Genomic DNA, 13,583 nt, shown 5'->3' on the forward strand with positions numbered 1-13,583 from the left:
TATACTCAATTGCAGCACCTTCATGGCCTGTTTCCCCTCAAACACCTGTTTTCTGCAGTGTAACCAGTAAATCCGACCGGCGCTAATCACCTTGTCCGACAGCCCCACAACTTGCGTGTTGACCGATGAGTGGCTCCACTTCGGTGTAGAAAAGACCAGAAACTTTTTCCAATCCGACTGCATGATGCACGATGCCACAGTGAGGGGCTCTTATCTGCCACTCAAGCCGTCTTAGCGTCAACCCATTCGGTAGGGGGGTCAATATCCTCCTAGGGCGAGAAATGTTACGCAGAATGCCAAATTACATAAAAAACTGCTGCCTGCCACTATTCATGCCAAGCCTATGATTTATGGGGCTTAATTTCATAACTCCGAGCACTGGCATGGCGCTTATAAATTTAAAAAGCGTTTAAGGAACCGTTCCGACTGTATCCCCGGATTGATTGCGTGGACCATCTGACTTCGTACAGGAAAAGTGCATTCAAGTTTTCTTAATAATAGAAATAGGTTTGAATTTTAGCCTTTTCCAAGGTCGCTATTGGATCCTTTAGCCAATCTCACTCCACCGTGTCCGGGTGGAGAAGACCCCCATTGGATCCATGACGGCATCCCAACAAATGGAACAAGGCATCCTAGTTTCCGGACTTATGAGCCACTTTTGGCTAAAGCCACAATGGCGGTGCAGATCCGGAACTTCCATTACGTTCCGGCGTGTATATATGGGGAATGGGTCGATCGACTGCGACTAGACTTCTCTCCAATTGCTCACATCGCTAATTGAGCTGGAAGGCTTCCTTGCCCGGATCCAAGATTCTCAGGTCCTAATCGATTCAACGTTGATTGATCGTCATCGCAGGTGGATAGTGTCATTAGCTCATGTTCTCCACGCTACTCGATCTCATGGCCCGCCGTTTCCTTCAGGGTCAGAATGTCACCTTCGGGTTGAGCTGCATTCTGTTCACCTTCATGTTCTTGCCTACTTTCTTGATCTTGGTCGCGGTAGTTGTCTTCTTTTTGCTCGCGTACCCACATCTGCGGAAATCCGTGAACGGTGACGATGAGCAAGGGGTCCAGCCAAGACAGGCGGAAGTGAAGAACTGAGACAACCTGGTATGCTGAAGTATAGACCTTTTTTTCCATGCTGGTAACTGACCGTTTCATAGGCTCCGATGTCCTTATAATGAGCCCACTATGGACACCATGGACATGCCTAATGCATAACGAATGGTGTTCTATGATCAGTCACGCCACTGATTCGGAGTTGGTTTCTTTGACCCTTGCTTGATTTTTTTTTTGGTTTTTCTTGGTTATTTGATATAACATTGTATTTGTCTACACCTGAAGGCTACATCTGAAGGGTTGTATGAAAAGCGGTCCTTTCTCTGAGCTGATACCATATTCTCTTAAGCTCCTTGCATGATAATCTGTCATAATACATTACTCTCTTTGTCTCTGAATCCTTGACAAAAATTTGATGAGGAACGGTGAATATATACTGCGAAGTCATTCGCATAAAATAGAGGTTGCCTAGTGCCAAGATTAATCACTTGGTTCAGCCTTGGATGATGACCCACCAGTGCCGTACTGTGTAAGAAAGCGTGAAAACCTTGGGGGCAACAATCTTGAAAAATCGTGAATTAACGACATTTCCATTTGATAGACAGTATTATTGAATCAATATGTATCCAATTATCTTGAACATGAATCATCTCTGCAAATTGTCCATCACGTCTCCAGTCAACTTTGTATCTGTGGTAAGAAGGGAAAACCTTGTCGGCATCGTCTCTCCGGTCCCGCACTGTCCCAAACTGCCCTGATTCCCACCATCCACATCATCGTCCCTACTATTGGCTATGGGATCTGCTGAGTCCACTTTTTCACTCCGGGTGCATGGGTCATCGGGTAGGGCTGAAGGGGGTGGACTTGCCCACTGTGATGTGACAAGGCTCTGCTAGGCCTGAGTCACTGAAAGTCTTGGTTCCCACTTTACCTGATACCCCCCTGTGAACTCATCAATGTTCCTGTGGCCCATTCATGTACCAGTCTCGAGTGAAAAGTATCTTCACGACGCCATTTGATCTACCAAAGACGCACAGCGTACACATTGTACACAGTGCACACTAACCAGTTCGAAGTCTATCAAATTAGAATGGGCTGAACGACTCGATCTCCTTACCGATGAACAAGCATTCCGGGCACACACATCTGCCTTCCGTGTATCACCAATGCCGCATGGTCTTGAGTAAGACGCGGTACCAGCACAACCCCAGTACTCGACAATCACCTCTGTAGTCATGTCGACTCAACAAGAACGGGAGAAGGTCTCTGCTGAGCTGGCCCTCTCAGCCCGCTTCAGCTTCTTTTCCTCGAAGACACAGCAGGCCATCACCTCGTCAACTTGGGAGGGTCTCTTCCCCAGCGGCAATCCGGACGATATCATCCAGGAGAAACTGAAAGCTCATCCAGAGCCGTCACGACCAGTGTGGTGGTTCGACATCTGCGATGCTACGATGGAGGATGTTGACCTCGTTTCGCAGGAATTGTCTATACACCCACTCACATCGGAGGATATCAAGCTTCGAGAGTCTCGGGAAAAGGTCGATGTCTTCAGAAATTATTACTTGATATCATTCAAGACACTCGTCGAGCGTGCTATTCCAGATGAGAATGATAGACCTGGTATCCCTTCATCGGCGTCTGTGTACATTCTCGTCTTCCAGTACGGTGTTGTCACCTTCTCGCCTAGCGGATGTACCCATATTTCTCAGGTACGCGACCGTATCCGCAAAATGCACGATACCGAGCTATCCAGTGACTGGATCTGTTATGCCCTTATGTATGTTTGCCTCCGCCACAAACAAAGGACGATACTGACCAAGCTACCAGTGATGACATAGTCGACAGCTTCCAGCCATTCGGTCGCGCCGCAGCCGCCGAATCCGATGCGATTGAAGACCAAGTCTTCATCGCCCGCATCGACGACGTCCAAGAACTGATCCCTCGGATCGACGCACTCCGGAAGACAATCACGCACATCGTTCGCTGTCTAAACGGCAAGGTCGATGTGCTAAACGGTTTCGTGAAACGCTGCCATGCTGCCGACAAGGATCTCCCCGTTTTTCCTAAAGGAGAACTTATCCTTTACCTCGGTGACGTCCAAGATCATCTCGTCACAACACTGTCAATGCTGGCACATATCGATGAGATTATTGGACGGTCACAGGGAAATTGCCTGGCACAACTCAGTGCTACAAATTTGCGAATTAGCTTGACTGTCAACTCGGTTATGAGCAAGGTTACTATCATGGCGACGATTTTCGTGCCTTGTCATCTTGTTACTGGTATGTTTGGAATGAATGTTCCGGTTCCTGGGCAGGATACCAAGGGGTTGAGTTGGTTTTTTGGTATTGTGGGGGTTTTTGTGGCTTTCATGATGATTTCCATGGCCGCTGCGGCGAAGTATAAGCTTCTGTGATGCATAGATAGGTTTAGTAGATTTGGCGGAGATGGTCGATTTACAAACATGTCACGAAGAAGAAAGTCATACTTGTGAATATCAAATAGATATGGTTGTTAATTATCAATCTGTATTCAGTGATCTACTTATTTACATTACCCAAATTTCTTAAATAAAGATCTTGGCGTATTGAAGATTCATTCATCCTCGCGACTTGAGTTCTGAAGAAGTTGAGAAGACTCGGCATATTGCTGCGTCTGCCTGACATGGAAATCAAAGCTCAGCTCACCAACAAGTTTCCTTACATTGCTATGACTCATTAGCGATGTCCCAAGGTAGAACAAAAAGGGGGAGGAAAAGTAAAGATAACATACTCAATCAAATCCTGCAAACTGAAACTAACAACAGACCTCAGCACCTCCAGCGAAACGAAGGCCGAAAATGCCGGGTCCCGCACATGCCGAATACTCAATAACTCGTCATCGATCTGATGCAATTGTCGCGCAAGTGGAAATGAATCTGGTGTAGAGAGATACGGCGGCAACGGCTGTGCATTGGCAATAGCAGCTGATAAATGACAAAGCAGGGACGTGATGCGGTGGGAGTTAAAATCCGTAGATTGCAATGCAATTTCCGCGAGTCGAGCTTTCCACTTATCACCATTATCTCCACCTGAAGATTCGGGCTCGATACCTAGTACCTCCAGGCTCTGGGTTGTATGAGCCATCAACGACATACTCGTGAGAATGCGCTGGATCTCTGAGATGATATTATCATAGATCTGTTTCGGGAACTTGCCTCCGATTGGCGGTTCGTAGGTACTAAAGTGGCTGTGTTGGCGAAGACCACTTAAGAGCATCATTTCTTCTTTGAATATCCTGTGTCGAGATTTGAGGAGCTGGTGGGCTGGTGAGTTTTTGTCGCTTATATCACCCAACTCGTTGTTGAGCCAGAGCTCTATTGTTGTGTGCATTGCGCTGTAGAACTTGGCGAGTACGAAGAGACTCTTGCCGAGGAGTTTGCGTAGTTGAGATTTCGCTGTTATTGGGTATGGGAAAATTACCCAGAAGAAGGATATGGCGCAGCCTGCTGCTACCGCTGCTAATTTGTATGGGCCGAAGATGTAGATGGGGTAGTAGGGTTGGCCATTTGATGTGGCTTCGGTGATGCCCAGTTTGCGGACCTTTGATATGTTAGTTGAGGAAATCGGAATTAAACACAAGTGCTTACCTGTAGCTCATATCCGACAATTACATTCAACGTGACAATTGCGATGACTGAGGCTCCAAAGTACTGAGGTAGTTTGACATAGAAGTAATACTGTGGCTGTCAGTGCTGCAATTCCCACAGTGGTAGGCAACCATACCTCGAAAACATTCGCAAGATACAGGAATACTATCACCCCGGCTGTTTTGCCATCAACAATATACCAGACTATCAAACTTAGTGCAAGTGATATTGCCGTCGCTACAATTCGAGCAACGAATCCAAACATAGTCTGTCCACTTGTCGGGTTCATACCGATGACGATGACAATCATAGCCCAGATACATCTTTGCCGGATGAACCAATCTTGGGTTTGGTGGAGGAATGCAAGAATAGCCACCGAGAATGAAGCAGCAGCCACCCGGAAGCCAAAAGCGCTCTGTTCTGATTTGATGACATGAGAAATGGTGCGCAGTACGCTACTTCCTTTCTCCCAGATATTCTCTGCCTGAAGATGCTCTGGATCTGGAAAACCAGGAAATGCCTGAGGACGGTGTATGTTCGAGGGATCGACCCGGGATGACTGCCGACTATCTGAAGGCTTAGCGTCCTTCTGGTCTGCGCTGAGCGAGAACCACTGGCGAATCGATCTTTGTTTTGGAAAGATCAGTCGGCTGCGTTTCATTGTCCCATCAGCAACTTTGCTATCGGCGAACTTGACCAACTGCAGCGTTGCATTGAGCAGATCATCTTGCAGATGGCTCATGAACAGAATCAAGAAGAATTCTTGCCGTACGTCAGGGTCCGCCCCGAGTATCCCAGATGGAATCGTGGTAGCAGAACCATCGACCTTCTCCGAAGCAGAAAATGCCTCAAGAGATGCCAGTGCCTCCGGGAGATCTTTCCGACGAGAGTAATAGCTGCGCAGCTCGGTTTCAAAGCGAGATGTAAAGTCTGGTTGGAGAGGGCTTAAACTTTCACCCCTTGCTTCTTCGTCCCTGGCATGGGATCCACCACGGTGCGTCTTTTTCGGGTCCAAATGCTTAGGTTTGATAAGCTCCAGAACTAATAGGAAATGGCTTAGTCCCTGTTTCACCAGGTGTGAGGCGTCCACCAGCCGCGCATGATGCGTCTCCACCACTTTTTGGATTTCAGAGTGTTTCCGTGCCCCTTCGTCCAGATCGTCGTTGTCGTCCCGTGCGTCGTCATTTCCTTCATTCTTGATTATTGTGTCTAGGATCTCAGGCAACATGGACATTCCAGACAGTGGAAGAAGAAGGCTCCGGAATAAAGAGACGATGCTGCTAAGATCTTCTGCGGACAATTTACCCCACGCAATCTCATCTTTGGAGTAGAAAAGATCAGCATGCAACTTGCTGTGTAAGCCATTGAGTTTAGTCATGTATCCCTGAAGCGCCTTTTGCTTGAATTGCAGATCTGCTTCACCCTCGCTCTGCATATCCCGGGCGCTCTTCGCGGTCCGTGCCCTGCGAAGCTGAACGCGTCTGCTGAATAGCCCAGTTACGGAGCTGTCTTCCGCGAATGATATTTGGGATTGGAGAAGTTCGTCTATTGATGTTATGTAGTCTTTCATGTCGTGAAAAACGTTGCCTCTGCTTGTTATTGGGACGATCAGTAGTGAGACGCCCGTTGCGATGGCGAACCCAATCATGAACCCCTTTAGAAGCCGCGCAATAAATTCGAGGCCTTCGGACAGGGTTGTGAACATGCCTGCACGGGTGATGGTAACTGAAGCAAAAATGGAAAACGCAACCATGGGGTCTTGCAATTCCATCGGTTTCAGTGCACGTAGTGAGTTCGCACCCCTAGAATTATAATATTAGGTTAGAGTCGAATGTTCTGCTTTTGCTTTTGGGGCTCTTACCAAATCATGAAGAGCAACCAAATCGCAGCCACCGCACATGCATCGCTGTTGTAGCCAGTCCGCACACTCTCGCTAGCATCTGCAGGGGTGTTGTGCTCTCTTGCCCTAACAGAACAGAAGACGGCAAGACAGCAGAGTGAGGCAGACACACAAGCAGATAATATATCATAGAAAATAATCTTCATGAATTTGGCCCGGGGCATCAAGGCCTGGGAAAGGACGGAAATCAAGGCTGACAAGTACCCAATAGTAGTAGTGATGTCTGAAATAGCACTGCTTTGATATCTGTTTAATTAAGTGTTAGTATAATATTCCTCATCGTAGCAAATGAATATATTCGTGATTGATGACTTTGACATACATGGCAATAGTGATAGTTGGCGCCAATGCACCTTTCATCATCATAAGGGCAGTCCGCGAGTCCAGCTCTAGCTTCGGCCACCAGTAGACTGGATTGAGATGACTTCCCAATTTTGACATCAGTAAAATTCCGTAACCGATTTGAGTCGTGCTTACCTGATGATCCCGGGCGTCTCGGCCTGGGATTCCTTCTGAGCCATGGGAGACGTGGTTGTCATATAAACGCGCTATCATGCATAGAATGATCTATATAGAGATTCAATCGATTCAGTCGACATAAAGTTTGAAATAAATGACAATGCCGACCGTGCAGTGAGATTTATCTGGCGTGGAAATGTGACCGATCAATTGATGCAAATCGGCTTGCCGGGCATGCGAGCCGTGCCGAGCCAAATGCCGATAGGGCTGTGGAGAAGAGGTGATTTTAACTTCTCAATAGCGCATCATCCACACAGGGGATTCGGAAACTTTAGGATTGATGATAATCTCAAAGACGGCATCGACCAGCGGCATTCGTATTGGCAAAGTAAGAACAGAGTTCGATCGATGATGCCGGTCATCACGTGAGCTGCAAGAGGCCGAACCTATTTAAGACGATGGCGATTGATTGAATTGAACTGAGAGTACAGTTTGATGTTCACTGTAGAGCACAAACATTCCAAGGTTAGTGACCACGAAAATAACTGAAAATATATGCGGTCGTCACTATTAGCGTCCGCGGGTGTTGGTTGCATGGCTGCGGAGTAGGTCTTTCCCGCCACTCACGCCGATGAGCGTTTCATGTCTTATCCAGATATTCTCTTAGTTTAAATTGTGGGTTTGTCTAGGTAGTGTGACTTTACAACTCTACAGTGGCAATTTTGCAATTAGTCTTGAGATTTGTAACTTCGACTCAGCAAATAAAAAATTGGCGTTTTGCCTCGCCCCAGGAGCAGTCATCACAATGGGAGATGTATATCCACAGGTACCGGTGCAGATGTTCGGTACCTACATCGTACACATCTGTTCTGTCGTTTCAGTATTGATACCACGGCGAATACTCAAGATCTAGCGACTAAAATTTATGAGATATGGTACTATATTCTATCATCTGGCTAGATTGCTGAATATAACTTGAAAAACCAGTTGAAACATAGCTTTAGAACCTGCTATGTAAGTTTAGATGCTGAGAACGTTCCAGTGGATACAAGCAGCGCTAGATTCAGAACCTTGTGACCATCCATTTAGTTAGTCTCGTGTCGACTACAATATTCACCCACTACGCCTCACTAACGCCTCACAGGCGCCCAACATGAGTCAAACGAGCGATCTCGAAATAGAAACGCCAAGACCACAGCCACAACTGGGGCTTGGCTGTGGCTCAGCGATCAGGTTTGCAGTTGGAAGACCTCACCCATGGATAAGGATGCTGTATCTGTGACTGCCTTAATTCGCGTCGGAGGCAAATAGACAATCAATTCATGCTCTGTGCATGGGCAAGTGTCGTGTGTATCAACGCACAAATGACATCATGTGGAGCCCAGGCCCAGACTTGAATGGACGAGTCCAAAGTCCCATCTGTGGCTGGCCGCTAGCTTCGCCTCTCGTATCAGACACCTGTAAGCAGTTAGGCTAGAACACTTTCGGGCATTGTTGCGAAGCGATCGGACTTTCTACGTGCTTCTAGGTTATCGATTATCTCGGTATTAGGCCGCAGGGAATGCGGCCCCGAGCATCGCGATTGTCAATTCGGACAGTAACCGAATTATGGTGGACATGCTGAGGACTAAGAAGGACAATCTGTCTCGGGGTTTCTATTAAGACGAGGCGATGTCAGCAAGGTGAAGAGATTATTGAGTCGTGGACATGCGTCGATCGTGTGGATACGTTGCACCAATCAGAAACGGGGAACCAGGGGATGTCGGACATTGTCCATGGTGGATCACAATCCTTTTTTGATCCCTATAGGGAAAATAGGGTACGGGGATTGGCAGTAGAACGCGTCATTGTTTCGTTGAACATAGGGATAACATCATGTACAGGGATAACAAAGCTGACGAAGCCATAGAATGCGGCTGTCATTGTCCACATTCATGGATCGACGGGCTTGCGTGGTACAGTCTGGTGCTAAAGTGATTCATAAACCTGGAGAAAAGTCTCCATAATTTTCCCATCTCAACCGTCTAAGGATTTGCCAAGTCTCGCCAAGCTGTTCGACACATAAGTTGGTTTCGCTCCCCCTAAACCTTTTCCTACATTCCTTCCATTCCATCGGATAGTCTAAAAGACTTCTTCCTTTCTATCAACTCTTGGCTCTGTTGCCTTGCTGAATCAGTCACTGGTTCTTGAAATACATGCGTGAGTAATGCCGTATCTTATCTTCATCGGCTTCGCTGACCCACAATCTAGACCGGATTAACTCGTGGGCGAAAGCTCACGCCTCTTCTCGTGGCGACCAACCCACCCAACTTCAACTCCAACCCCAAGCTCAAGCTCAAGCTCAACCCTCCGATCCCACCCCTATACCGGAAGCTTCTCGGAATGGACAAGTGAATGACACCCCCGTGGCCCCGACCACCGAGCCGGGGCCCGATGAGAAGAACTCCCAACCAGGCCTGCTCCTTCGCATGCGGAATGGCAGCGGCCGATTCTACACCCACACCAAGGATGCCCTATTCCACAGCTGGGTCAATGTCCTGCTGATCTTCGTCCCCGTGGGTATTGCCTCCAAAGCAGCTGGCCTAAACCCCGACATCGTTTTCGCGATGAACGCGGTGGCCATTATCCCCTTGGCTGGACTGCTGAGCCACGCGACAGAGAGCGTGGCCAGTCGCCTTGGCGACACAATTGGTGCTCTCATCAACGTTACCTTTGGTAATGCTGTTGAGTTGATCATTTTCATCATCGCGCTGGTGAAAAATGAAATTCGCATCGTGCAGGCTTCCCTGCTGGGCTCCATCCTGGCGAACCTGCTATTGATTCTGGGCATGGCGTTCCTACTGGGCGGTCTCCGTTTCCAGGAACAGATCTACAACAGCACGGTTACTCAGATGAGCGCCTGTCTGCTCAGTTTAAGTGTGACCAGTCTGCTGCTTCCGACCGCTTTCCATGCTTCATTCTCTGAGACTGCCAACGCGGACAAGCAGACGCTGAAGGTCAGCCGTGGAACCAGTGTCGTTCTCCTGCTGGTCTACATGCTGTACATTTTGTTCCAGCTGAAGTCTCACTCGTACTTGTACGCCAGTATTCCTCAACAAATCATTGACGAGGAATCGCACCCTGGTGTTCTTGCCGAGTTTTTGAATAGCTCATCCGACTCTTCGTCTAGCGATAGCGATGACTCGGTTGATACTATGACCTCATGGACCACTGCTAAGCGCATTAAGCGGGCGATGAGGCATCGCAGACGCAGAAAGTCTAGCACCAGTTCCAAAGGCACAGCCCAATCTGTTGACAAGAAGGTCATGGATAATGGCAATCAAAGCTCTATTGGCAATTCACTTGTCAGTAATAATGACAGCAACCCCAGTGCCGTCGACTTGGAGGAGGCGCGGTATGATGCCGACGACGATGCCCACCCTCGTTCTCGTGACTTCGGTCTCCCCATGACCCGCGTCGACAGTGCCTCTAGTGACAAGGCCCGGAAGAAGGAACGCAAGAAGCGTCGCTCCAAGCGTGCCGAAAAGGTCGAGGCTCAGGTTGCTGGCGCCAATAACGATGCCCAGGCCAAGGAGTCTCAACCGACCATGAAGGGATTTGCCTCTGCTCCCACTTTCACTGGATTGGAGGGCGCTGGGGAAATTGAGAACTCTCGCAAGCGCTCGCCGTTCGGCCCTATTCCCTCGCTATTGTCCAACACCGTGTTCAGCTCGCAGTCCCCTGTTAACTCGCCTCGCATTGGTGACCCTTCGCACCCTGGTCTCCAGCGTAGTAACTCCCTGCCTGCGCATATGAATGCTATGCCTCCTGCTGGTAATGCCGTGCAGTTCGCCCGTGGTGCTGCTCGTGTCGCTGCGCCCACCGCCCCTGTCGCTGATGCCCCTCAAGATGCGGAGCCTGTGATGTCTCGTACCGCGGCTGTTGTCCTGCTCCTGATCTCCACTGCTCTTGTCGCAGTCTGTGCCGAGTTCCTGGTTGATGCCATTCCCGACATGCTGGAGACTTCTAATGTTAGCGAAGCCTTCATCGGTTTGATTATTCTGCCTATTGTTGGTAACGCCGCCGAGCACGTCACTGCCGTCAGTGTTGCGACCAAGAACAAGATGGATTTGGCTATTGGTGTATCTGTTGGTAGTAGTATCCAGATTGCCATTTTCGTCACTCCTCTTGTTGTCATCCTGGGATGGTGTATGGACAAGGACATGTCTTTGTACTTCACCCTCTTCGAAACCATCTGTCTGTTCGTCACCGCCTTCGTGGTTAACTTCCTGGTCCTAGACGGACGGAGTAACTACCTGGAAGGTGCACTGCTTATCGCAGCCTATGTGATTATTGCGTAAGTTCTCCACTCTGGTTCCACGATAGAGCCCCTTCTGACCTTTCTTTAGCCTTGCATCCTTCTTTTACCCGGACAGTCAGCAGGCGAGTAACCTAGCCGGCTAGGCTTATTAATTCGGCCATGTGCCCAGGCGGCTTGGCCCATCGCCTTACGCAGATCACTGGGATGAGCCACATGATCGAGGATCATCCTCATTTGTTTCATCTTCTATGTAGTCACTTCTAGATTGGATATTCTTCGATTTACATGCCTATATGAATTTTTTCTATTCGGGAACAGGGCGAAATATCTTTGACCCCTTAATCCCAACACCACTCCACTTCAATCTCTTTCGTACATGGTCCTAGTTCACATATACATTGCATGTAACCTAGCTCCATCTCTTGTGGAGCCCCTGCGCCACGTGTGTCACGACAAGTGGCTGTGTAATGCTGCCCGAGCCACATCGTGGCTCGGCAAAAAGTAGCGGCTGCAACAAAACAATTCGTCTTTTCACGCAGGGACTGCGAGCCCCACCTAGATGAGGGGTTGAGTGATTTTTTGTGCATCCAGTTCCTCCGGACAAATTGAGTTCAGGGACTGATATTTCACCGCAAGTCCGATTCCAGAGTACAGCGGCGCATGTTTGAGTAAGAATAGGGGTACGGCGGGACATGTCGAGTCAAAGCTTGTGGAGCTCAGCGGATCAGCAGGGGAATGATGTTCTTTTTCTTTTATTGAACTCCGTGCTCAGTTCCTAAAGTTAGGTCTTATTCTTATCTGTTCACGTTGTCCTATCATTCTTTCATGTTGCGCGCGATGCAACCGCCGGTCTGACGGTGACACGGGTTTCGCCTGCTGACTGGCCTATTTGTTTCCTGTTGCTATGAAATAGGCAATCTTGGTGCTGATGACCATCGCGCTGATAATGTGCCCAATCGCGACACTTTCTTGACCAGTCTTGTTTCAGGGGGAGTGCAGTACATGCACTTGGCGGGAAATCGCATCTGCCTAGTCCGACGCGGAACGGGCCATGTGTAGGCGCCACGAGAATAGTACTGGGGCCCGTCAGGGAACAGTGATAGGCGACGGTGATAGGGGTTGTCAAACTCCAACTCCGCAATTGTGGAGACAGTAAGGTAGTTCCACCGAAATCGGTTGAAGTTTTTGGTGGAGGTTTCGGTTCTGAGCGGATCTTTAGGACAACTAAGTGTAGTTGACTAGTGACAATAATAAATGAAGTAATGTAATCAGTCCCTTGTATAATAAACCCTCCTCCCCTTCTCACTTTCTTCTCTTTCTCTTTTCTTTCTTCCCTCCTCATCTCCCCCATAATCACCATCATGGCCTACTACGGCGGTGACCCTTACGCTCGCCCCCCATCAGACAGACCTCCTTACGATCGTCCACCATACGATCGTCCACCATACGAGCAATCTCCCTACGATAGACCTCCCTACGACCGCGGATATAGCGGTCCTCCCCCAGGCGCTCGCCCCCTCCAGGCCCCCCACCACCCCTCCCACCAGGCTGGCACCAGGAATGGGAGCCCAACGCCCGTCGCGCATTCTGGGTTGAGGATGCCACCGGTCGTCCCCAATGGGAGCCTCCTTTCGGCCCTGGCGGTCCTGGCTACGAATATGGCGCTCGTGGTGGTCCCCCACCTGAGCCTGGTTACTATCCTCCTCAGGGCCCTCCTCCTGGAGCTTATGACCAGCGCGGTCCCGGTGGCTATGATTACCAACAACAACAGCAGCAACAGCCTGAGCAAAAGAGCAACACTGGAAAGTACATTGCAGCTGGTTTGGCTGGTGTGGCTGTCGGTGGATTGGCAGGTGCTTTCATTGAGCACGAAGTTGGTATGTTTGAGTACAATTGATAAGAATTGGAACGTGCACTAATTGGCTCGTCTAGATGAGAACAACGAGGAGGACGATGAACGTCGTGCCTATGAAGATGGTCGCGAGGACCAATATGAAGACGACGGCGGCTGGTAATGTCAATTTGTGGAGTGATCGGCACTATCATAGCCATTCCAAGCAATTTCGAGGTTCATTCCGTGGTTTTCGATTCGGGATTCGGCACGGATTTTAGCGCATTATTACAGGGAATATTCTAGCCTCCTTTTCTCTTTTGTTTATCCCATCTAGATCCATGAAATCATCGCAAACGCGAACACCAATTTTCATTGAACCCGCTGTTATCCCATGCGATCAAGG

At 48.9% G+C, this 13,583-nt stretch overlaps 5 protein-coding genes across 5 annotated transcripts; 3 read left to right on the forward strand and 2 right to left on the reverse strand.

Annotated features, from left to right (window-relative positions):
• Window positions 1–888: 888 nt before the first annotated feature.
• N7503_007803 (uncharacterized protein) lies at window positions 889–1,140 on the reverse strand (the record flags this gene model as incomplete). The annotated part of the gene is made up of 1 exon (XM_057067350.1): window positions 889–1,140. One exon carries the CDS (start codon window positions 1,138–1,140, stop codon window positions 889–891), a length of 252 nt encoding a protein of 83 aa, XP_056921031.1.
• A 1,154-nt stretch (window positions 1,141–2,294) lies between these two features.
• Window positions 2,295–3,475, forward strand: N7503_007804 (magnesium transporter CorA family protein; the record flags this gene model as incomplete). Its single annotated transcript, XM_057067351.1, has 2 exons — window positions 2,295–2,836; window positions 2,887–3,475. The coding sequence occupies 2 exons, from the start codon at window positions 2,295–2,297 to the stop codon at window positions 3,473–3,475; spliced, it is 1,131 nt and encodes a 376-aa protein (XP_056921032.1).
• A 179-nt stretch (window positions 3,476–3,654) lies between these two features.
• N7503_007805 (aromatic acid exporter family protein) lies at window positions 3,655–7,108 on the reverse strand (the record flags this gene model as incomplete). The annotated part of the gene is made up of 7 exons (XM_057067352.1): window positions 3,655–3,766; window positions 3,832–4,640; window positions 4,688–4,777; window positions 4,824–6,489; window positions 6,549–6,833; window positions 6,910–7,011; window positions 7,065–7,108. The coding sequence occupies 7 exons, from the start codon at window positions 7,106–7,108 to the stop codon at window positions 3,655–3,657; spliced, it is 3,108 nt and encodes a 1,035-aa protein (XP_056921033.1).
• Window positions 7,109–9,241: 2,133 nt separating this feature from the next.
• N7503_007806 (uncharacterized protein) lies at window positions 9,242–11,489 on the forward strand (the record flags this gene model as incomplete). The annotated part of the gene is made up of 3 exons (XM_057067353.1): window positions 9,242–9,245; window positions 9,297–11,382; window positions 11,435–11,489. The coding sequence occupies 3 exons, from the start codon at window positions 9,242–9,244 to the stop codon at window positions 11,487–11,489; spliced, it is 2,145 nt and encodes a 714-aa protein (XP_056921034.1).
• A 1,218-nt stretch (window positions 11,490–12,707) lies between these two features.
• On the forward strand, window positions 12,708–13,485 carry N7503_007807 (WW domain protein; the record flags this gene model as incomplete). The annotated part of the gene is made up of 2 exons (XM_057067354.1): window positions 12,708–13,233; window positions 13,279–13,485. The coding sequence occupies 2 exons, from the start codon at window positions 12,708–12,710 to the stop codon at window positions 13,359–13,361; spliced, it is 609 nt and encodes a 202-aa protein (XP_056921035.1). The 3' UTR covers window positions 13,362–13,485.
• Between the last annotated feature and the right edge of the window lie 98 nt (window positions 13,486–13,583).

The sequence above is a fragment of the Penicillium pulvis genome, assembly GCF_028828015.1.
Source record: "Penicillium pulvis strain IBT 33274 chromosome Unknown contig_5_segment0_segment0, whole genome shotgun sequence".
Lineage (NCBI taxonomy): Eukaryota > Fungi > Ascomycota > Eurotiomycetes > Eurotiales > Aspergillaceae > Penicillium > Penicillium pulvis.